We start from the raw sequence: 25583 nt of genomic DNA, 5'->3' as shown, positions 1-25583 counted from the left end.
TTGTTATTAATAAAGCACGGAGTGGACTTGAGGGTAGTCTCAAGATTTTTAATTCATTTGTTTTTTATTATTTGAGAGGATTTTCCCATTATTATTTATTTATATATGTGTGTGTGTGTCTGCACACACACACACACGCACACATATATACAATACAGGTAAAGGAAATTACTGTCTCTAGAATGAATGGCTCCCTGTCCCAACCACGAAAATGCCAGCAACTTTAAAACTACCCTTAGATATTCTTGGGTACATCCAGGGTGTCATTCGCAAATAATCGAGGTCCGCAAATTAAAAATACGCTTATATGAAGGGCACGCTGTACTGTACTCATACTAAAAAATTGATATGGTACACGAAAGGTCATAAAGGCTTAGAATTAGATGCAGATAAGATAGTGTATGGTAATGCATAAAAGAAGTTAGAGCTAAACTATGAAATCATTTATTCCACATGTGTAATTTAACTCATTACATTCAATAAGGATTAGCTAGTCTTCAGAATGGCAATCATGTGCACATCCTAGAGAATATAATACTTTTCCAACTTGTCTGATTGCTGGCTGACACCAGCATCTCTTTGGCTTCTAAACAGAGAAGATTACTTCAATACTTTGTAAATATAATGTTTAAGGAAATAGAGGATGATAGTGAGCTACTCTTACATAATGGTGAAGCACAGTGGAAACTTACAGTTAAAATTCTTTGTTTTTGTTGTTTTAGTAAAATAAGAAACTGTTTTAGGGAAGCATGCCACAAAGGAATATTGATGAAAAAAAAACATGTTTTAGTATTTGAAAGAAAATATAGTTTATTAATTTTGATAGCAAATGAACAAGAGTGTACAGTATATATGAATTTATATATTGTACATAGAATTGTGATTGATAGGTATTGCTGTGGAAGGAAATTTTTAAATATATGTAAAGTACAGAAGAGATTCAAGAGTTGAGAGAACTTTGTCTCCTGCTAATGTATATTTAGAATAGAAAAATATGTATGAAGGAATACTAGGTCCATTCTTCGGTATGGATGCCACAATGAAAGCTTTATAAGACAAGGCTTACACTTCTTGTGTGCTGAAGGTAACAGAACTCTTCATTGATGAATAACTGGAAGGATTCAGAGAAGGAAGAGTTGGCGAGGTTGAATTATTTGTACTTTTGCAGATTATTTTTGAAAGTTTTATACTTTTTCTGAATACAGTACTGTATATTGACTTTGAAAAAATTCTATGATGAATTTAAATGGACTTTGAGAAGTTTTCACTCATTAAAGCGTCTGTAGAAGACTGTTGAATGTTTGGAATTTCCATCTGGCCCCAGAAATTTGATATGTGGGTAAGGACAAACGATGAGCAGGACAGGAAGATGTATGCCAGATCCAGGAACCAAGCAAAGTCAGAGTGTAGAAGGGCTGAAAAAGAGTTCCAGAGGCAGATTGCAAGCCAGGTCAAGTCAAACTCAAAGGCATTTTACCGCTATGCAAAGTCAAAATTAAAAACGCGAGTAGGACTATTGGACCTGAGGCTTGAAGATGGTAGTTACGCAGATTCTGACCAGGACAAAGGGGAAGCATTGAACAGTTTCTTTTCCTCGGTGTTTACAAGGGAGGATGCGAACAATCTTCCTGTGTTTGAGGACACAGTGCTGACCCACGTTATGCTCTCAGAAGAGGTTACAAGAAATAAATTGTCAAAGCTAAAGGTTCATAAGAGTCCCGGTCCTGACATGGTGCATCCCAGAGTGCTAAGAGAGTTGTGCAATGAGCTTGCTGAACCCCTGAAGATCCTGTCCTGTAAATGCCTGGATGAGCAAAAGGTCCCCAGTGATTGGAAAAGGGATTATGTGAGTCCTATTTTCAAGAATGGCAATCGAGAATCCACGAATAATATCATAGTGAGCCTAACCAGAATAGTATGTAAAGTACTTGAGAGCATCATAAGAGATGCCTTGTTGGAACTTCTACTACGAAACAACCTTGTAAAGGATTGCCAACACAGTTTTATGCTGGGACGCTCCTGCTTAACACAATTACTCAAGGTACTGGATGTTTGGACCCAAAATTCTGGAACAGGGTGGCAAAGTTGACAATATACTGTATGCCTAGATTTTGCCAAGGCTTTTGACAGCGTACCCCATGAAAGGCTAAAATTTAAACTGGAAGGGTACGGGATTCGGGGAAGTGTCCTAGTGTGGATCGGAGACTTTCTTTTTGATCGTAAGCAGCGTTTGTTAATTAATGGTACGAAATCGTCATATGTACCCGTGACAAGCAAGGTACTACAGGGCAGTGTATTCGGCCTGCTGTTGTTTGTTTGCTTCATAAATGACATGCCAGAAGCTATACACTCCTCCAGACAAATGTTTGCGGACGATGCCAAGCTATTTAGGGAAATTAAGAACCAAGCAGACTGTGAAGAGCTGTAGGAATATATATGTGAGCTTCAAGAACGGTCAAAGAAATGGCTGCTAAGATTCAAAGTCAGGAAGTATAAGAGGATGCACCTGGGACATACCAACGGTAAGAGGGTGTATCATATTTGAGACTGAATGCAAAAGGACCTGGGTGTGTATGTTGACAATGAACTAAAGTTCTCAGGCCATTGTGAGAAGAAGGTGAATCAAGCAACTAAATTATTAAGTCTTATAAGACAGGTCGTTCAGATATCTAGACAGTCTGTCCCTCGTAACGATTTTCAAGAGTGAGGTGCTTCCCCACCTGCAGTACTGTCACCCCGTCTGGTCCCCGAGATATGCTCGGGATTGTCAGATGATTGAAAATGTCCAAAGGAGGACCACCAGATTGGTGCCTGCACTTTGGCACCTCAGCTACCCTGAGAGATTAGAGCACCTGCAATTGCCTAGCTTATATTACAGATGGGCAAGGGGGAGGGGGTGTACTTGAGGTGGATAAACATCTTAAAGGGCACTACTTGGTCAAATGTTCATACCTGGAGCTGGTGGACGCTCACCCCACAAGGGGTCACAGCCCAAGGTTTATGAAGCCGTAAGTCCAGAAAACTGTGAGGGCTAACTTCTTTGGAGTGAGAGTTATGAACTCTTGAAATGACTGCCAGAGAGTGTTGTGACGGCACCGAGTGTGAGCTCTTTCAAGACCAGACTTGACCAGCACTGGAGCTGGTTCAGATACATTCAGGAACCATTGCATACCCAGTACGTGCCAACAGTGCAGAACAGAGACATGACTGACTGCCCAAGTGGCTAATGAGCTGATTAGTGGTGAAGAGGATAAAAGTAAAAAGTAAAAAAAAAAAATACTTATGTGACTAAAGTGAAAGGATAAGTGTGAGTGATGCATTAGGGAAAAGGGTATCTATTTTCCATCTTTCTTTTACAGATGACACTGATGTATTATAAGAATAGTCATAAATTGTAACCCTTAGGCACTTACATAATTTTATGAGCATGCAGCCATAGAAATTTGTAAATAAATACTATTTTGATTTTTGGGGTAAAAATTGGTTGATTTGAAAATTCAGGATAAAGCAATTGTGAAGGTTGTTGTATATTTTGAATTAGAAATAAACAACATTAACATTAGCTGGTGAGCAAACATCTTAAAATGTACAGTTACCAATGTCTCAGGATATATTCTTTATTTCAGTTAACACTTCGTTCACTGATGATGGAAGATCTGCAGCAGTCAGACACAAGCACCCAGCATAGATTCCTCATGAATTCCGATACAGTACCCCAAGATACAGCATCTGATACCCAATCCCAGTTTCAGCATTCTAGCCTCTACCCATCCTACCACTCACACAGTCACTTCCTTCATGAGCACCATGTTCCAGAGTTTATATCTACTTCTTGTCCTGAATTTTGGCAACATCATGCTGCTCATTTAGCTTCCTCATCACTACCCAGTGAATTGAAAATGGAAAAACCTTTCTTTAAAGCACTACAAAAACCAACTATTACTCCCAAGAAAAATTTAAGAGGTAAGTTTCTTAGTTTATATACTATTTATGTTGCTGTATACGGGTGCTCCTCTACTTAAAATTTTTTGGAGATACGAACAAACCTCTCCATATGTACTGTCTGTTTGCCATTTACGGTGAGCGATAGGTACCAAGTACATGCACGCTGTAGGCTAACCTTCGTCCTGGGCTTGCCTATTGTACCCCTAGATTTTTTTTTGTTGCTACATGAAGAGAACCTCATTCACTATAAAGTAATCTTTCTCTAATCCAGACTAATTGGGGGCAAGGCCTGTCCAGTTTGGCCAAAATTCTGGGTTGAGCAGAAGTCTGCAATTTAAATATAGCAAGGTGGAAAATTCCAGAGGATGGGGATTTCTGACTTAAGCTAAATAAAAACACCAAACCTATTGTATTTTTAGCCTAGAAATAACACCCTCAGGGTTTTCATATGCAATTTGAAATTTTTTTGCTGCTTTGGGTTTTAACATCTGTGGGGAAAAAAAAAACATGGTCTTTCATTTTCTGTTGGGAGCTTGGTTCTGGCTCTCAGTACAGTTGTACTCGGCAAGTCACCAATCAGGTGGTGTTGCTGAGCTCTCTCATACGTCTAGCAGCCGTGTGGGCTGTCTTGGCTGTCACACTCGTTTCTATTCATGCTTTGTGCCCCAAAGATACCTTATGTAAGCATATTAAGGAAGTGGCAGGAGTTAGGTAAATGATACATTGGGAATTCTCCAGTGCTTTATATATGCATTAGTGAATCATTCCATGACTCTACCTCATAGGTTTTATGGATTTTTTTGTGTAATTTTCATTATTTTGCTACAAGGACCTATTTCCTATGCAGGCATATATTTTACTGTCAAATGTATAGGTATAATCAGTATTTCTTTCCCCAAAATTAGACTTTGGGAGCGTAGGAGGATGCACAAGTACCTGTATAAAGGTTTTATCGTTTTTCTTTAACTTAACTGACTGGTTTCAAGTTTTCTTTGTCATCTTTAATTGAGCTTTTGTTTTCTCCCCTTTTTTTATTTTCCTTTGAAAATTGTACTCATTCTGAAACCTTTGACATTTGTGATGGGTGTCCATAATATTAAGAACTTAGTATTTTAATTATACAGTATTATTCTTTTATTCGTTCATGTTTGATACCATTGTGTTATACCCAGTACGTATATGAAACTTGAATTGTTTTTGTGAAATTGCCATTAATTGTCTATATTATGCATTCAATTTAATGATTTTTACTACTCAATCATCCCTCAGGATTGTCTAGTCAGAGTCCACACATCAGTACAAAATGTAATGCCACGTGTACAAAGAGCCCTTGCACTCCACCTCCATCACCAACCCCAGGAGAGGAGCCACACTTTGCACATCGGCCTCACACTACTCTTGTCACCATCACCATTTCAGACATAGACAAGAGATGTCCAGAATATCATAGTAAATATGATGGAGTAAGTATAAATAAAAGGTTAGAGGATATGTTTTTATAATTAGTTGAATCATAGGAAATTATGTCATTTTAGTCCAGACCTTCTGTATGGATGTGAAGCTGCCACAGGACTGATAAATAAAAAATGAGTACAGCAGAGATGAGTATTGCCAACATTACCATAGGAAGTACAGGTGACCCTCGTTCTATGTGATTTAACTATGATGCTAACATCCAATTTCTCCCACTATACCGTATTGCTTTATGCAGTGGCGGACTGGGTCAAAAATTTCTACCGGGAAAACTTGTAAAAGGGCCCACTCAAAAGGGTCCAAAAGGGCCCACTCTTTTTTCTTTTTTCCGTTATTTCCAAAGTGATAGACCATCACTATGGGGCCCACCGGGAAACTTCCCGGTATCCCGGTGGGCCACTCCGCCACTGGCTTTATGCAAGAAAAAATGCAATTATACAACTGGCTTGGTTGGTTGTGTAAAGCTCATGTGGCCATTAAAGCAATGTTGAAATTTTGATTCATTTTGTCACAGTGTAGGTTGTGTGTGAATGGACTTATTGTATTGATATTAGGTTTGTCACAACTTTTAATGCAACTTGTTGGGAATGGTGGTCGAGTGGTGAACTTGGGTTTGTGGAAAGGTTATTGTCAATAAAGTTACATCATGATGATGAAAATGTTAAAGAGAGTGGGATCATATGTCAGTGATGCATGACTGCCATTTGTAAGTTGCATTACCCAGTATAGAGAAAATAGATGCCAGTACTGACCCTTGAAACTGGATCTTAGAAAAATTCAATATTTTTCCAAAGCTACAAGTTGTGCCCTCACACTTATTCATTTAAAAGTTTGTTTTACTGCTTAACCCTTAAACAACCGTGATCTTAAATAGATGATGAGCGCGTTTTGTCCTGCAATGACTGCAATCACCAATATTGTCATACATGGCATCTTTTCCTTCCCTATGTTGGTCCCTCCCCACATCCAGAAAATCCTGAAAACTGGCTCAGTCTTGATTATGAGGGTCCCAAATTTGGGGGTCCATACCTGTATTAATATGTTACCTTTGTATACGAAAAAAAGTTAGTTGTGTTAGGGAAAAGGGAGTCAAAAGCATAAAATAGAAGGTTGTCACCTGTAGTTAGAAAATTTATGAGATAAATTTGGGGGCAAGTGATATTTGGGAAGAAAGAAGACGAGACTGTGTTAATACCAAAGGTGGAATAGACATTAAAGTGAAAATTAGTTGAATGAAGAATAAAATGTGTTTTTCAGTAGAGAATTATTTTGAGGTAGGGTGATGATGGACATGAATATAAAGAAGGGAGTGTTGGAAGTCTTGAGTGTAGAAAATGATGAGAGTAATTAATAGATTAAATGTTTTGGGGAAGTATGTCAGTAAAGACCAAAATGTGTTACTGTGTAAAAGAAGCAAAATTAATGTTGCTACATCTGACTCTTCATTTTGAAAAGCTGCTAAAGGTGAAATTCCACTTAAAATGGGAGCAATTTCTCATTAGTTATAATTAGTGGCATCAACCAATATTATTCATGGCTCAAGGAGTAAGGAAACATTTGTTGCCTCTATTTTACAGACTAACAGGTTCGTTGATGTTGACTTCAACAGTCTTACTACAGTCGTCAATATCTCATCTTGGGTTATGGTACTGGACTTCTTCAGCACGGACCAAGATGATAGTGTTCTTAACATGACTTCAAGAGAAGTTACTCCAGACACTTCCAAGGAGTTTGGTCCTAGAGGTTAGTTGTTTTTAATGAACATGTTCATAGTTGTATGTTGTGGATATAACATTAATTACCTAAACTACATTTAGAAGTTATAATATGGGGTTGTATCTGGATTATGAAACTGGAAAGTGGTGAAACCATGGAAGTAATTAAGGATATTGGGGAGAAACTGGGTAAAAAAGGAAGGCATGAGTACTAGTGTGTAAGGAAACTGCATTTGAAACCCTTATGTCTGTCAATCTTTTATTTTTACTCTTCCACTTTTGTATGGATTGATAAAGGGATCCAGGAACCTCAAAGAAGGGAAAAATTACAATAGTGTATATTGCAGCATGAAAGGGATAACAAGTAGAAATATCATACCAACTGTTACTCTATTATTTCTTTTCTGAGCAAGATTATTAGAATATTTATGTATTCAGTACATTATGTAATATCTAATACAGTACTCATTTCAGTGCATTATGTAATACTTAATACTCAATGTCAAATTAAGTTATTTTACTTTAACTGTAACACATACATATTCAAGATGATTATTCATGACAATGTGTACTAATGTTAGAATCTCTCCACACAATATTGTTTAGTTGTTAGAATGATATCTCAGGAGGTCTTCTGGGAACTCTAGTGTGAAACTTATTTCAAATACTGTATAGTACTACTGTACGAGTTTTTCCAACAATGGAAAAGATTGAATAAAGAAAAGGGGCAAAACTCTGTGAAGACCTTTGGTTATACAGGTATATCATTTATGATTCAAAATTACTCTGATTAAAATGGGGATGCTGCATCACTCACTTGGCAAAAGAAGTAAGCAAAGTATGGAGTGTTTGAAATTTTAGATTGAAGTTAGTGAAGGTTTAAAGGACAAGATTCCAAATCAGAAATACACTCAATATATTTTTATGACATGATAACAGGAGCATAACAAAGATATACATTTAGGGTCAGGCCACACTTTTATATATATATATATATATATATATATATATATATATATATATATATATATATATATATATATATATATATATATATATATATATATATATATATATATATATATATATATATATATATATATATATATATATATGATAAAATCACACAGGGAAAAGGGAAACAATGGAGCACCTTAGCTTTCGTCTTTATTCAAGACATCTTCAGAGGCAACTGAATTACATGGACGGAGAGAGGCTTAATTACACAGGGTGACCTTACTAAACATGAGGTCAGGTCATAATCATGACATCCACTATTCCGCACACAACACCAACACACACGCAGAGGAGCTTAAGAGAAAGGGCGACGTGACTAGTCTAGTTAGGTCAGGTAAAAAATATGGGATCTGCTAATCAGCTATCCTACATTTAACTCCAAGGTTTTCTAAGCATTTTTAACCTTGGGCCACTGACAAATAAATTTGTGTAACATATCAGTTTTGTACTGACCATCACTAAGGTTTATAGAATTTAATTCCCTAATCAAACTAGCTTCGACCAGTAATCCAAGTGGCTCTACATCCTTGATAATTACATGTAGTATGGTCCCCTTGGGTCTTGGGGCAATTAAGAGGTCCTTGCCTTGGAAGGATCTGAGTTTCTCCCTTCCAATGAAGCCAGACAGCTGGGTCATCTAGGGGGTTGGGAAAACAGATGGACATCTTCCATATGGGCTTACAAGACAATCAAAGGGGGCCTCACATAGGAGTCTCATTCTGGGCCACATCACAAAAACTGGTTTTTAGACAAAAACGGCTTTTTTTCCTACCAATTTATTATACTGTATAGTAGGCGTATATTGTTTTTATTACACAGTGTAGAAATGCAGTATAGCACAAAAAAGTCTGACATTTTTCTGTTTTAATTCAAAATCTGCATTTTGTTGTTTTTTTTTTTTCATGTTATAACATCAGTGTGAAATAGAGTTAACTTAGGAATTTGTTACATCCTCAAAGGAAAGGATATATTCATAACTAAATTTACCTGGTAGTTACAGAGGAGCTGAACACCATAGTGGAAGTACAGGTGCGCTCCCTCACCCTCATCTTCAACAAAACAGACTGTGAACTGGCTCGTGCAAGTATCTCTCAGGTCTTGGTCCGTTCAGTTGGATCTGAGGGTAACCTGACATTAACAGGTCGTTTAGGATCTCTGTCACTTGTTGATTGCACTAGCCATGGTCACCTATATCGTGAAAAGTTCATCACGGCTGGAAATGAAGCAATGACTTTCCAGGTGTTCAGGTGAGTGAATATTGTCATCTAGTAATATGTGGGGGGAACTTTCTCGTCATCAGCTGATTGCTTGTTGTTGGTTGATGAATATGGTGATCCATTTAAAAATTATTTAATTTGGGGGCTTACACTGCATATTAAAAGGGTTTGACCACACAGTAGAGAAAAATGAGAGAAATTTAGATTGCTGCAAAGAAAGCAAAGTATTAAACTGAAATTATTAGGGTCTACTGTACAGTCTAAGAAACAAGTATCTTCACAAGTTTTGGTGAATACATCACGGAAAAGTTGGGCCATCCGACGCACGTATCTGTTTACCCCAAACAGTTGACAGGTCTGTGGAACCTTGGAAAGTGGTAGCTAGATACACCATTCATACACATAATTACAGTACTTACTTTCTTTGATGGCCAGTCATTATTATTAGATATGTGTCCATATTCCACAACTAGAATGGTAAGTTCATTATTTCGAACATAGCTTGTATCTGATCTGGAGTACCAACTAACCTGTGTAGTCAGGGTAACGCTTTCAGTTTAATCTGCCAGGTTTCAATATTCATCGGCCAAAACTGGGAAGATATATGTTTTTAGTTTCTACTGTGCCTGCAAATATCCAATTTATGAATTGAAACTGAGACTTTTTTTGTGAGAGCTGTGCTAAACAAAAAATAATTTAAATGGTACGTGGGTTTAATAAACAGAGTGGATTTGCATATAATTGGTTAGATGGAGTAGGTTAATTGTAGATTTGTTTTATTCGCTGACCTCAAATATATGTTTTGGAGGAAGAAAATTATTGTTTAGGCATATTTTTTTTTTTTTTACGGGATTAGCCCACCCGAATACAGGTCACTGACCCACATCAGGGCCTTGGGGATGAAAATTTAATAATTATTCATAATACATAAAATTTATAATAAAAAGTAAAATAAGATAATAATGATAACAATAATAATAATAACACTCATAATAATAATAATAATAATAATAATAATATTACAGTGAACCCTCACTTTACGCGGTCAATTGAACCCACGGCGGCCCGCGTAAAGTGAGAAACATAACATATGGGATTAATTGAAATAGAGACCGGGCCGACCCCCAAACTCCACTTTTTCAGACACAATACCTACGTTGTAGTAAAAATAACTTCTTATTTTTATGATGGTATGCACACACAATTAATAATTAAGAGAAATATCAATAATATTAGGTTTTTTAACACTTACATTAGTGGAAAAGATGTCTGGGCACACGGGGATGGGGGGTTGGTTCCGAGGCAGGGGCAGATTATTGGCCCTCGCCTGTATCACTGGTATCAATTGTATCACTATTCACCACAGAGGCTTGCAGGGCGTCTTTGTCAAACCCCTCAAAGTCCATATCCTCACTATCATTATCACTATCACTGACTTGGGCCGGCTGTGGTGGGTGGCGGGCGCTGAACTCGGTAATGTTTTGATGACTAGGCGACCTTGTGCGCACCCTGCTCGTGCCGCTCTCCGCTTAAAAGGGTACACACACCGCGGAATGTGAGCATTCCGTGTTCGGCAGGGTACCGCATAAACGTGGAAACACGTAAAGTGGGACAGCGTAAAGTGAGGGTTGACTGTAATAATAATAATAATAAAGAACTATAAAGAAATAAAAAAATAAAAAAAATGGTAGTTGAGCAATGCTATATTATGTTGTGTTGTCAATTGAGCCCTGCAATTGTGTGTAAATGAGGCAGAAAGTCAGATCAGCAACCTGGGACTTTGGTCACACTTTTTGTGATGCCATATGGCAGCAGGGTCTACCATTAGACAACATATTATGCTTCCATTATCTTCCCTGTTTGGTAGCTTCCTACTACTTACTATCTCAAAATGCTTATTAGCTTACAGGATACCACTATCTCTACAGATATGGTCATGAGGATCCTAATATGCAACGTGAATGTGATATTCGAGTCAAGTTAAAGATGTCTTCTGTGATGTATATACATACACATCGCTTTGCATCTGAGCTAACACAGTTTGTGCAAGAATTTAACCAGCTAAGAGATATAGTGTCGAGGTGGAGGGCTACAAGTGCTGGTCTCGAGGTAAGGAAGGGTTTGTATTTTCCCCATGATACAATTATTACAAATAATTATTTTTGTAACACAGATTTTCAGAAATAGGTTTAGTTAAACAAAAGAATATTTTATATGCTTTTCCCATTTTCTGGCAATGCTTGTCTAGGCACATACATTCTTTAGGCCTGCTTCATAGTCCTAGATTCTCACATACAAATGTCATAAAACCATACATATACGCATACTGTATATTCCTGGCATATGCTATTTCAATTATAAATGATGTTCATCTCTAACATTCTTGTAGGTAGCTGATTATAGCAGAGGCTCCCGTGTGTCACTGGATATTAGTGCAGGTTCACCAGTCATATTCCTGCCTATGTCCAGTTGTTCAGAAACTCTTCTGGTTGCTGACCTTGGGAGCTTGACCATCACTAACAAGTTTCTTTGGGCTGGATCTAAAGGAACTATTAGTCAGGTGGGTGATATAGAACTCCATGAACTCTGTTTACAACCTTAGTAATTTATTGTGACCTCAGGATTTATTTTAGCTGATGAATTTTTAATAATAATAATAATAATAATAATGATAATATTTATTATTATTATTATTATTATTATGATTATTATTATTATTATTATTATTATTATTATTATTATTATTATTATTATTATTATTATTATTATTATTATTATTATTATTATTATTATTATTATGTAACATATACAGATATGAGACCATTTATCTGGCATGCTTGGGAGCTGAGGAATATTAAATAAGGGATCTTTCTGGAATTTTGAGCTTAAATTTATGAAAATTAGTGAGTAAATTAGTCTGTTGTTTCGACCATGAAAAATTTATTTAGGTAGATTTTTTCAGGAATGGAACCCTTTCATAAATCAGGGAATGCTACTCTGCTTTCCCTTAAGAAAAGTGTCCGGTTTTTGGTGTAGGTGCTTTTAATTTTGGTCAATTGTTATGATATTCCTGTCATTAATCAAGAAGTGATGTTTTATATGTTAACACACCATACTGTCTTCAGTGGAGGTCGAGACTCTTTCAGTCAATCATTCTTTAATTTATTTCACCCCAATGCCATCTCTCCTCCCTTCTCCACCCCCATTCTAATTCCCATCATCATCATCCAGGAGCCTTCTACATACACACCTCAAAGTAAGTGTACTTTTCTACCTTTTTTGTTGAATTTAGGCAATTTTCGGTGAGCTGGAACCAATTACCCAAAAGCCCATTGAAACAATGGTTTCGGTTAACGAGTTTTTCGGTTAACGAGCAACCTTCTAGAACGGATTGTGTTCGTTAACCGAGGGACCACTGTACATCATTTCTAACCCTATAACTCCCTTCTATCCTTTCAAAATTTTCAACCCTTTACACATTTTCTCATATTTGTCTAAATTTTCAAGGTGTAATTTCTCCATTACAGTGGTCCCTCGGTTAACGAGCACAATCCTTCCAGCAGGTTGCTCATTAACCGAAAAACTCGTTAACCGAAACCATTGTTTCAATGGGTTTTTGGGTAATTGGTTCCAGCTCACCGAAAATTGCCTAAATTCAACAAAAAAGGTGGAAAAGTACACTCACTTTGAGGTGTGTATGTAGAAGGCTCCTGGATGATGATGATGATGATGATGATGGGAATTAGAATGGGGGTGGAGGAGAAGGGAGAAGAGAAGGCATTGGGGTGGAAGAGAAGTCACCCCATGGCACCATTTCACCCATAAAATTTTAGTTCTCTTGGTGTAATTCAAGATTATTTTCTTTAAATCAACACTGCACTGCATTATATATTGTCAATATGTAAAATAAATTTCAAAATGACCAATAATTTGCTTGGAAACACAGAAAAAAAGCATTTAGTTGAAGAGAGTCTCAAGCAAGATGTTACCTCCACTGAAAACAGAGAGAGACTAACGCCTGTCTGGTGTGTTAACAGGCTGGATGGCATGCCAGAAACTAGTTTCTTTACCTTCAATTATGTTCAATAATTGTTAAAATGACTAAAAAAGTTAATATTAAACTTTTAGAATTATTGAATAGTATAAACTTCTTGATATTTACTAAAATAGTAAGGAATTTAAGCCCTAAAACCGATTACTGTATTGGTGGACTAATACTACAGCTGGTGGACCGCCAAATGCAAGCGAAAACATATTGAAGTCGGCTCGTAAAAAACTCGTTAATCGAGGGATTGTTCGTTAACCGAAGTTAAGAATCTTATGGAAGGTAAATCGTTAACCGAAATCTCGTTAACCGAGGCGCTCGTTAACCGAGGGATCACTGTACTTCTTTCTATTTTGCCTTGAAATTGATAGTACTAGGAGGTCTAGTATTGTCATTGAATACTCCAGAGCGATATTTTTGTTTTTGTCTGGTTTTATGATTAAAATTTTTTCAAATTTGGTTGGAATTTTTATCAAAATAACGAGATTAAATATTCAACCAAAAATAAATCTTACAAGATAGAAAAGATTGGACTCTGGTGTTATGTTGAGGAAGGATTTATTTTGTGCTGAGTGTTTGTTTCATTGAAATTGGTCAAAAATTGGCAGAGAAATTCCAGTCTGAGTGATGGAAAAGTTCATTTTGAGATACAGGCCGATAAATTTTCTCAACCTTTCTCTCCTGTGTAAGTGCTAATTCTGAGCTGATGTTACATGTAATATCTTGTTTTGTTGTGTATTTTTACATCTCCAACTGAACTCCAGTTATATTCTTTACGTGAAGTAGAGGGGAGGGGTGGAAGGCTGAGGCTGGGCTGCATCAGGTGCCCCACTGAGATGGCTGTTACAGTCGCTATTATAGCGAATATTTTCTTCATTCATCCTTATGGATTTAGCATTGCTCTTGGCACATGCTTCCTTTAGTTGTCTTTTATGTTTTGAATGACATGCCATCCTGATATTCGAGGAGAGAAGCCTGGTACAGCAGTACAAGTGAGGTAAGATGTGAAGTGCAACGGAGTGCACACCTCACCTTACCAAGGACCAAGCCATCCTGATGACACGTGCTTCTACCAGTGACTATCACTTCCCTTATACTTGCCACATGTTAACTGAAATGAATTTCTAAAGTCTTTTTTGTGATATTTATTCCAAATTTTCTTGAAAAATATTTTACCACAATCATTCATATGTCTACCCAAGGAAGGTTGGGGGCGGGAGGAAACCACACATAACTGCATAAATATTACAAATATTGTCATAAAACTCCATCCAGATACAGCCATAGGCAACACCTTTGCTCAGGAATTTTTTCATATTGTATATAAAAAATTTTTCTTTTAAAATTGTCGATCTAAGTAGGACTCTCCTCTTAACAACAAGGCCCCAAATCTGGTTTAACCCTGTTGTTTCACACAAACCAACACCACCCATCTGCACCACATCCTTCCTCAAAATCACCTAGTACCAGAATGGGGACTTTGGCTGTGGCTAGGATTGCAACTCTGTAAACTTAAGTTCACTTACACCAATTTTGCTAATTTTGGTCTTTTCTAGGAATGCAGTCCCAGGTGAAGGCTTATTTACCTTCTTTGACACAGTTTTCACTTTTCTTCCAGTGCTCTGTGTGATTCAATTCTTCATTCCATTGTTCCATTTTCTGATGTATCCACTCCCTGATACCTGAAACACTATATTCTCTTCATTCTATCTCCAACCAATCTAAATTTACTTATCCTTTCATTCTTTCTCCACTTGTTTCATAAAGTACTCCTTTTGTCTTAATAAAAAATTTCATTCAGTAACATATATTTTTCTTCTAAATTGCTTATTAATCTTGCATCCTTCATTATGACAGGTGCAAGATCAGAGCTTGGAGGAAAGACTGGTGAAACAACAAGGAACCTCCTCCACAAGGTCCCATTCTAGGTGGGTGATCACTCTTGATTTATGCCCAGCTGTCTGACTTCATTGGGAGGGAGTGGTCACTGATGAGGTGGATTAAGGTCTTCTTCCACCTTTGAACAAATGGCTACCCTAATTATGTCTTGAATTGTTTCCTCCTCTAAAGTTTCCTCTAGGTTGATAACTGAACCTAGCAGCTGGTCCTGTTTCCTTGTTAGACCTTCCTCTTTTAAATTTCCGAAAGGTCTCAGAACTCCTGGAAACAGTAATATGAATAGCTTGCTCAAAAGCTGGTCTATACTTAACTAATGTTTGTTCATCAAACAAAGCAGGGGAAAGAGGGGAAGAATGTAGCAATAAATAAGCACTACCACTTGAAGCATTATTAGTGGCTTGCTTCCTTAGCTGGGCTTTTAGTTTTAGGGCTTTCAACAACATTTCCAAAAATGAGTTGTACAGGGAATATGGAATCCCTTGTATAGCAGCAGCAAAACATCTGTCTACATCTGAACTGTCCTCATAGTCCAACACAAACTTAGTCCATAGCTGACACATCATGATTGCAGACCAAATATCCGCTGCCAACTTCTTAATTTAAACTCTTCAAGCAACAGTGCAGAAACAACTGGTTTCAAATATATATATATATATATATATATATATATATATATATATATATATATATATATATATATATATATATATATATATATATATATATATATATATATATATATATATATATATATATATATCAACAATGAAAACGTGGACAAGATAAATCTTGATAAAATCACACGGGAAATTGGAAACAACGGAGCACCTTAGCTTTCGTCTTTATTCAAGACATCTTCAGAGGCAACTGGATTACATGGACAGAGAGAGGCTTAAATATACAGGGTGACCTTATAAAACATGAGGTCAGGTTAGTGGATGACATCATTATGACCTGACCTCATGTTTTATAAGGTTACCCTGTATATTTAAGCCTCTCTCTGTCCATGTAATCCAGTTGCCTCTGAAGATGTCTTGAATAAAGACGAAAGCTCAGGTGCTCCGTTGTTTCCCTTTTCCCGTGTGATTTTATCAAGATATATATATAATTTATTTATTTTTTCTTTCAGTGAAGACGAGCCCAGAAGGGCGAAAACATTGTCATTCACTAAGTGACTTGAAAACAGAGGATATTAATCACTAAAGATCGTCTGTCTTCCTAGATATAAAACAAGCCTCGGTCGCCATGCTTGACCAGACCATATAAAAAATTACACCAAACACAATATCTGAAGACATAAACAAAATAAAAGTCACTCGATTTCCTCACCGTGCTAAAATCCTCATTGCTCTTAATATTTCAGCTATTACAACACAAATTAGCGGAGCTTTCCTTGTGCACGTTTACAGCTAATTCGCCAGGCAAGGTGATGATGGTAGCAATGCATGTGATGGAGGGTGCGGGAGGGGGTTTTGAGAACTGCAATTAAATGTCCTCCTAATATGTATTTAGGGTAAGTAATTATTAGATGTTTTAATTGCCTGTATGTTGGCCTGGCAAGTTAATGCTAGGCATTTACATACCTAGGTATAAAGCTAGACGTCGCATTCTGGATTGAACAAACAGAAAACAATATGCAGGCCGCCAATATCCCCAATTCAGGTCAACCCGAGAGGGCTTTCAGGTAGTGGTGACTAAGACCGTAAGGGTGTTAAGCATGAAAAATACTCATTGGTGTGTACAATATGAACATTTATAATCGTGTAGATCTCCAGCTATGAATCATCCTGTGGTAGTGTCATATATTTCTCCATAACATTATTTTCCCACATTTTGCACATTGATACTAATTATGGTACAATATATACCGTTCAAGAAATATATTTTTAGGCAATATCCAGTCATAAATCTTAAATAATTCGTCATTTAAAGCATATCTGTCAACTATTCGCCATACAGTGTTACCAGATCACCTGTCTCGTATCATGCAGGATGTACTGTATTGGGACAGACTTCTGCTGTTGACTGTACAATACTTGTTCACCTTGTTTTTTAATACTACCGTAATTTATATTTCTTTCTTAGGTCCCATGACTCCCGTTCACGGTCACATAGCCGGCACCGAGATGGGAACCAAAGCTATACAAGTGAATCTGATGCTGAGGGAGATTTAAGACAACAGCAAAGTCATTCTGTGTCACAAAAGTGTCTTCTGGATGTGTTGTACATTGATTTGGTAAACATGGACATTTACACAAGCACAAGATCACCACCAAAAAAGTCATATAACTCAGGCAGAAACAATCAAGGAATAAGTAAAAGCAAAAGCAGTAATGATACTGGAGAAATTGTTGAATGGATCTTTGGATCATTTAGCGTGATGCGACAGGGAACGTCCATGTTATATGACAAATGTGCTCTGAAGTTACAGGTAGAAAGAAACTTGGATACAGCTGTTTGTCATGAAGGTTTGTACTGTTACTTATATTTTCTCTCCTCCAACACTTTAACCTGAACTAACTGTATTGGATCTATCCCAGCTTGAGTTAAGACCATTAGTGCTATTGAAAATTTAATAACCAAACTCCACCCATCATGATCCTTTGCATTTGATCATAAGCATTTTTATTATCTACCTGGTTATCTTTCTCTATTGATTTAAATATTGCTACAGTACTATTCCTCCACCTCAGCTGCCTTTATTTGAAGGAAACACCAACAGACTGCTCTTTGGTATGCTGAAAAGGCTTCTTATCATAGTTTAACAAACTTAGAAATTTTGGCTTATTCCATTTTATTATGACTCATTTCTTCTGGATGACAACTCAACACCTCAGCTGGTTTGCTTCACATCTGAAACACCTATACACTGGCATTTTGCACTGTTTTAGGTGATATTTGCCTCTCGGTATCATTTTGGGTGTATTATGATTGTTTTTTGTTGATCCTCTTTTCATCATCATCACCGATTTATGGCCATTTTGAAGGCTAGTGTGGGTTTGCCATGATTACTTAATGGTACAGTGTCCCAGTTGCCATTAGGTTAATTTGAAGTTTTAATGTTGAATGCTCATCCAATTGCCAGCCCACTTTTCAAGAGTGGGAACTGGGATTATAACTAGGGCTTCCAAGCACACTCTTAACTGGCATGGCAGGGACACCAGTCCCGGAGGTAATCAAAGGTTATCTTTTGCAATTAAACTTCGTTCTTTTGCTTTTGTAGTTAGATACAGTGCAGTACTGCATTGTATATGTACTACCAATTTTGTGTTTGTTTGGGGAATTGTGAAAGCAAATTGCAATCATTATTAAACAAGAATACAGAGAACACTCAGCAGGAACCAAGACTCCTTAAAGTGTTGGTCATAGGTCAACCCTATGTGATTGTAGTGTTTGTGTCATGTAAACAAAGGGTGATGCAGAAACTCATCAGGGGTCAAGTGACCCCTGATGAGTTTCTGCATCATCCTTTGCTTACTTGGGACGAACACTGGCATGGTAGGTGACTCAGGTTGCCAGATATGCCGAGATATTCCCAGATAATTTTATATATCTCGGCATTTCCTGAGTTATACTATAATACATTCTGAGATCATATCCATGACGAGTTATATGAAATTCCGAGTTATCAAATGCTGAGTTCTCGAGGGTTTACGATAGGTTTGCTTGCTCACCTGCTCCTCACTGGTGGGAGGTGAACAACAACTGTTGCTAGCCAAAGTCTAGACCACCAAGGGTTTATTATACTGTATTTCTATCTGGGGTTATATGGGGACAGCACTTCTTGCTTTTCCGTACTTATTTAATATTTTATGTACCGTATTTGCCGGCGTAAAAGACGCATTTTTTTTTTTAATGTATCCCAAATTACCCTGCGTCTAATGCGCCCGTATTACGGATGGGAGGCCGAGTGCCATAGGCGGAGGTGCCTAGCTAGGGAGTCTAGGACGAGCAGTAGTCCACTAAGCACAAAAATTTTTACTAATAATATTACTCATAATAAAATAATGAAAAACAAGCCAAATTATCACAATCACAAACTTACGGCAAATTTGCAGAAGACGTAAATAATGGCTTACATTGGCTTTACGGCAGAGGGAGGCTAACAACATCTCACTGTATCTCCTTCCCCATCATACGTAACCCACACCAGATACATGTCTTACATAATTTAAGGACTGTATTACTTTTAAGAAACATTTGTTTATTATCTAAATGAAAAATACCCCTAGAAAGATTAAAGAAAGTTAACAGAAAGTTCAGCCACCAATCAGCCATTTGCAATGAGTCGATGACGCCAAAACAATAGCGATGGTGCTACACCCTGGTGGCCGATCGCGGCAACACAAAATATCATATCCAAAAATACACGTTTCACATCCTGTCTCGGTAATTCTCTTGACCAAAATATAAACAAGCCACACAGCTGCTCTGATCAGAGGTAGTGTTGGGTTAGTATAATGTTACTATACAGTAAAGCCTCCGATAACAAAGGTTCGACCATCAACTTTTCATATTTAAGACCCTAGTTAATTTAGGACCCAATTCAAGTTACGTCCTTATTTCATTCGTATTTACGACCAAAACATAATAAAAATCAAATCAAATTACATTTTCATATAAATAATAACTAAATCCCAATGTGCATTAACAAAAAAATGCTGTAAAAAAATGAAGAGCGCCTTGCGCAAATAAGCTGCTTTCCTAATGAGTGGTAAACAACAGTCGGAGCTTGGCGGGCCTTTTGTTCTCACGCATCTGAACAGGAAAAGGAGAAAAACTTTCTCAGGTTTCTTACAGCATTTTTGCATTCCTATTCAACATGAGCAAGAGAGTAAGTGATGGTAGTGTTGTTTAAAAACCTAATAAAAAGTGTATAAGCTTAGCCGAGAAACTAGATGTGTTAAAACGATATGAAAAAGGGGAGAGGTCTGTGGATATTATATGGAGCAAGCAATGAACATATTTTCTATAGTGGATCCATTAACAGAACAAAGCATTAAAATTTAAATAAATGCACATGACTTCTACATAAAGATGTATAATGAGAAAAGAAAGCAGCTGTGCAAGGTTCTTTCGACAGCTATATTATTCGAAGGCCTAAACCATCAAATTTAGCATGATACGCAGCTTCAACATCAACTCCAGGTTCTGTAATATTTTCAGCAACAGCTTTATGGAAAGCTACAGCTTCAGCCAGAGTTGAACCTGATGACTTCATTATCTGAGTAAAAACTCGCACTCTATTCATTTGCTGTCCTTCATGTTTTAGACTTTACCACCATTGGTAGTAGAATTTTTATTTTACATTCATAAATATTATTTAAAACATATATGAACAGTAAATAAGTGTTGCTTTCATATTCATATGTAGAGAAATGACAATATGTTTTCACATGTGCGCACTTACTGTTCATACGTTGGCGTTCCCAATCGTCTCGCCTTATTTATTTACCATTAGTGGTTAGCTGCTTCTAGTGTTCCATTTATTAACATTAAATAACATTACTTAAAACATGTATATTCATTTTTTACATTAATTTTACTACAGCTACAACCAGGGTCTTATTTTCTTCATTTACTCGTGTAGAACTATCGTCCTGGACTACCGGCTGTAAACACAAACGAAAACAATGGCGTCCCATCTCCTCTTGTGTGACCATATTATTATTCATTTATATTGTATAAGGTGCATTTATAAACATTATTATTTAAAGAACATAGTTTGCAATTTCCATTACCGGTAATTGTATTGTTTTTTGGGGGAAAAAGAGGGTAAAAAGCCACACAAAAGATATGAAAAGGTCACACTTGGGCATGCATCTAATTATTATTGCTTTATTTTAATGATAATATGATTAACTACTTGATTCCAGTATATATTGTATTTACATGTACAAAATCATGTTTTCCCCTGCAAAACCACTTTAAAATCACTTCAATAACTGTATGACAAAACTTACTAAAAAAAAATCCACAAAATATCCTTGTAAAATAGGGGTGCGTCTTATATGCTGGCAAATACAGTATATTCGAGGCTTATTACCAACTAATTCCAAAATTCAGAAATTTTCCAAACCAGTTTGTTTTTGGGTCCAAACTTGCCTTATAATCAGTAACAATATGCTACTTAAAGATAATTTTAGTGGACTTGAGCTTTTTCTTACTTATGAAAATATCACATCAGTTCTAAAAATTCTTTTAAGAAAATAATTGTAAATTAATATAAATTTGCTTTCTCATATTTAGTGCCAGACATGAGTATCCATGGGACAGTGAACAAGGTTCATGTTACTATTGATACAGCAGACTACAAGTTGATTCGTGGTCTCTTAATGTTCAACCTAGGAGAACCACTTCCATCTGTGCCTATGCCTGCATATCTTTATCAATCACAGCCACAGCAAGTAAGATACTATATATATTTTGTGTGTTTAGCTTCATTGTGTTAGGGCTTCTTTTTGGCCTTTTAGCTTTTTTACAAAATTATATTGATGTATATTTTGGTAAATCTCTCTGGTATATACAAGAGTCATAAGTAATAGAAAGCAATGTGAGGTTTCCATTACTGTACTGTATTTTGTATCAATATCATATCTATTTCAGGAAGGGAAATTATTTATTGAAATTAATTTCCTTGGTGATTTTTTTCCCCAGTGGTGGCATTCAGCAACGTCTGTTAGGACTTCTCTAAACATCATCCTTAACTTGGACAATGTGACTCTAGAACTTGAGAATCTGGAACAAGACAATGTACAGGGAAGCAAGTCATGTACTCCACTTGCATGTATCAATTTCATTAGTTCCAGACTCACATATGAGAACTTTTCAGATTATTCCAAAGATGTTGACTTGGTCTCACAAGAAATTCTTATTAGTGACACCAGATTTGAGGGTATGCTGTATTCCAATACTTTTTAATGATTATATATATATATATATAATATATATATATATATATATATATATATATATATATATATATATATATATATATATATATATATATATATATATATATATATATATATATATATATATATATATATATATATATATATATATATATATATATATATATATATATATATATATATATATATATATATTTATTTAGTTACACAAATACTGTAGTTCATGATAATATATTGTGTTATAGAGGGTATATGAAAACTTTGCAATATTTGTATATTTATATATACATACCGGTATATCTTTTTTACTTGTATTGCTTAATTATCAATATCTTTCATACCTTCAAGGCTTCCCAGTGAATAAGCGTTCCAACATTTTTACCAACATCTTACAACCTACACCTTCAAAAAGTGCTAAAAACAACAGCCAACTACAAGCAGAGGTTCATTATAGGTAATGTAATGATTAGAACTTAGTTAATGATAAACAAAGTTGTCGTACAGTACACTCCCACTTACCCAGCATGGTCTTGCTCAGGGGGTGTGGTTATGCTTTTTGCTGCAAGTGATTTTTTTTTTCAGGTACTGTATGTGCAGTTTTCACCATATCACTTGTAACTGTAATAATGCACAGCTGACATATCACTCATTATTGATAGTAGACCAAATGAACTTGGCAGTTATAATATAATGCTAATAATAACACAACAGTACATGTATGATTTTGTGAGAAAATCATACACATGTTCTTTAGTTCCTTTCTGTTCATCATGGTATTAGAGGCTACTCGGGAAGATTTTGGGACTGGTCTGTCCTGGGAGTTGCTGTATGCTCTTGACTAAGTGTTGATAAGAGGTAGTGCAGAAATTAAGAAATGGAAGAATAGAATGGAGTTAAGGATATGAGTGAACATACCATAAACAAGAGTATTACCGTAATAATTTGTGGTACAGGTGAAAGACCTTTAAGAAAAATGTAAAATAGCCGTGTGTTGTTTATAAGAAGGGTTTTGATAGTAATGCAGTATGTGCATCGAGTGTGGAAGGTGGGTACACAAGAAGTGCAGTGGTGTAAAGGACAGACTGTAAGGTGTTGCTGATTTTAAGTGTGCTGTATATGCAGGTAATCATGTAGCCTTAGCATGGCCAAAAACCTCAAAATTGTTAATATATCTTTGGACTGTTCCATGAATTCTGCTACCAAGGTGACATGGTCATTGCTTGAGGTGAAGTTGAAGTTGGCTTAGTTGCAAAAGTTAGAAGCGGCTGGAAGAAGTTTAGGGAATTGATACCTTTATGGATGGTAAGAGGACCTCTTCAGTTGAAAGGAAAGTTGTATGTAACTGCCATGAGAGATGTCATGTTGTATGGCAGTGAAACAAGTGTATTTAAAGAGAATGACATATAGTATGTAGACTTCAGTGAGTTGAAATGAAAATGATGAGATGGATGTGTAATGTGACACTGAAAGAGAGGAAACCCAGTTCATAGTTAAAAGGGTGCCTGGGTACAGTATTGAGAACATTGGTGAGGTTTTATGCAGCTTGAAGTTGAGTTGGTGCACGTTGTGGAGAGGATGAAGGGATATGCCAAGAATGACATGGGGGGGTGATTATAAGAAATTACCTCAGAGATAAGAACCTGTTGAGAGAGGCTACAAGAGACCATGCAGCTTTGAGAGGTACCATCTGGTGCTCATGGCTCACACACACATGTATGGGAAATGGCCATAAAACTGTGACGATGATGAAATGATATAGATGTGAATAGCTAAATTAATTCAGTTGAAGTCTACTTCCAATCCCACATTGACACACTTGAATGTGGGCAATATATATCCTCTCACAACCTTCCATTTTGGAAACCATCATCACCAAGCCCACTACAAGTTGATGCCACATGTTCATTATCATTGAAGCTTTCTCTCAGTTTTGGAATGCAAAAGTTTGTTGACTTCTCCTGCTGAGCCTTCAAATTGCACACACTTATTGTTTTGATTCTGTAATGGGGAATCAGTGCCACACTCTTTCATCAAGTATTCATCTTTTACTATACAATTAACACTACATTCAAGGACGAATCCAGGAATATCAATGGGTTGGGGTGGGGGGGGGTCCAAGAAGTTGTGGGCGAAGAACATGGCAAGCACATCAAACCCACCCAGAAATTTTGTTGAAATCTGACCAATATCCTGAGCATTTTGAAGCCATGTGCTCTTGATATTAGGAGATATTTTGAGGTCAGTATTATTTACTTTTTACTATACAAAAATGCCTGGGTACAATACTGCATTAAAGAAAGAGATTTGGAATTTTCTGATGAAATGGGGGGGCTCTCAACCTCCCAGAACCCCCCCCTGGATTCGCCCCTGACATGCCTATTCTTGCATTCAGAACATACTTCAGAGGAGGATGGAGTAGGGTGCTTACCAGAAGATGTGACAGTGAAATAAAATGTGATGTGGTGCGCTTGGATGGCTTGATCAAAAATATTGTAGACACTTCTTTTATCAGTGACAATGTAATTATGGACATGAGAAAGAGCAAAGTCTTGGAACCTACAGCGCAATGCATGATATCATTCAAAAGCAACAGACGGGAACATGACATTTTTTAATTGAGAAAATTCTGGTTTTCTTACTTTTTAAATAAGTAATGACTGGATAAATGGGAGTGTACTATGTATTATCTCAGTTTTGCTATTTTTTTGTATTTTTTTATAATGATAGGAAAAATGGTTTCAAAAGAACTGTTTCTGATAAGAGGAATGGTTCTACTTTCATATAATGGGAATTACTTAATAAGGGATGTTTAAATTTTGTATCTTCTAGATATGGTGAAATTAAAATAGTTGTTATATTTTTTAAGTGTATTAACTATTAGCTTCTCTTTAACAGATCAACAAAAAATGTAACAAGATTTACAATATTGCTGAACAACATGCGCTTGATGGGCATCTTGGACTGGTGGTGGGAAGTTCTTGACTTTATTTACATGACTCCTGATAATCCATTCCATAAAGGTTTGTGTACACACTTAAGGATTAAGTAGATAGAAGCATTAATAATATTGGCAGTAGCAGTGCTTGTACATGGAATGGTGAAGGAAGATGGTACTGTTGGTCACGATTATTTAAATGTAAAATGACGCATGTGAAGGCTTAAAATAATTCTCTTTTGTCAGATAACTGGATGTAATTAGTGTAACAAAGTACATGTATATATAAGGAAAGGGTTAGGGAAGGCAAAATCTTCCTTGATAAAGAATTTTATGTAGTTGTCACTCTGTTGTCATTTAGGGGGTTGAAGTCTTTTCTTTGTGCAAAACCTTCTTAATCCCATGTTTGTGTGGAGAGAATGA

The 25583-nt window shown here is 36.4% G+C and overlaps 1 protein-coding gene across 5 annotated transcripts in view; it reads left to right on the top strand.

Moving 5' to 3' along the window:
- The window catches only part of LOC121868786 (vacuolar protein sorting-associated protein 13D-like), a 226289-nt gene that overhangs the window by 107476 nt on the left and 93230 nt on the right, over positions 1 to 25583 (top strand). For all 5 annotated transcript variants that reach the window (XM_042369702.1, XM_042369700.1, XM_042369703.1 and 2 more), the window contains 12 exons: positions 3627 to 3963; positions 5215 to 5408; positions 6996 to 7161; positions 9145 to 9397; positions 11296 to 11476; positions 11757 to 11927; positions 15270 to 15340; positions 17397 to 17779; positions 21561 to 21718; positions 21969 to 22206; positions 22574 to 22679; positions 25121 to 25245. In XM_042369702.1, the coding sequence (XP_042225636.1) occupies positions 3627 to 3963; positions 5215 to 5408; positions 6996 to 7161; positions 9145 to 9397; positions 11296 to 11476; positions 11757 to 11927; positions 15270 to 15340; positions 17397 to 17779; positions 21561 to 21718; positions 21969 to 22206; positions 22574 to 22679; positions 25121 to 25245 (2383 nt within the window). The remainder of the gene's footprint in view (positions 1 to 3626; positions 3964 to 5214; positions 5409 to 6995; positions 7162 to 9144; positions 9398 to 11295; positions 11477 to 11756; positions 11928 to 15269; positions 15341 to 17396; positions 17780 to 21560; positions 21719 to 21968; positions 22207 to 22573; positions 22680 to 25120; positions 25246 to 25583) is intronic.

The sequence above is a fragment of the Homarus americanus genome, unplaced genomic scaffold (assembly GCF_018991925.1).
Source record: "Homarus americanus isolate GMGI-L3 unplaced genomic scaffold, GMGI_Hamer_2.0 scaffold30535, whole genome shotgun sequence".
Classification (NCBI taxonomy): domain Eukaryota; kingdom Metazoa; phylum Arthropoda; class Malacostraca; order Decapoda; family Nephropidae; genus Homarus; species Homarus americanus.
This window is presented reverse-complemented; position numbering and strand designations above follow the sequence as displayed.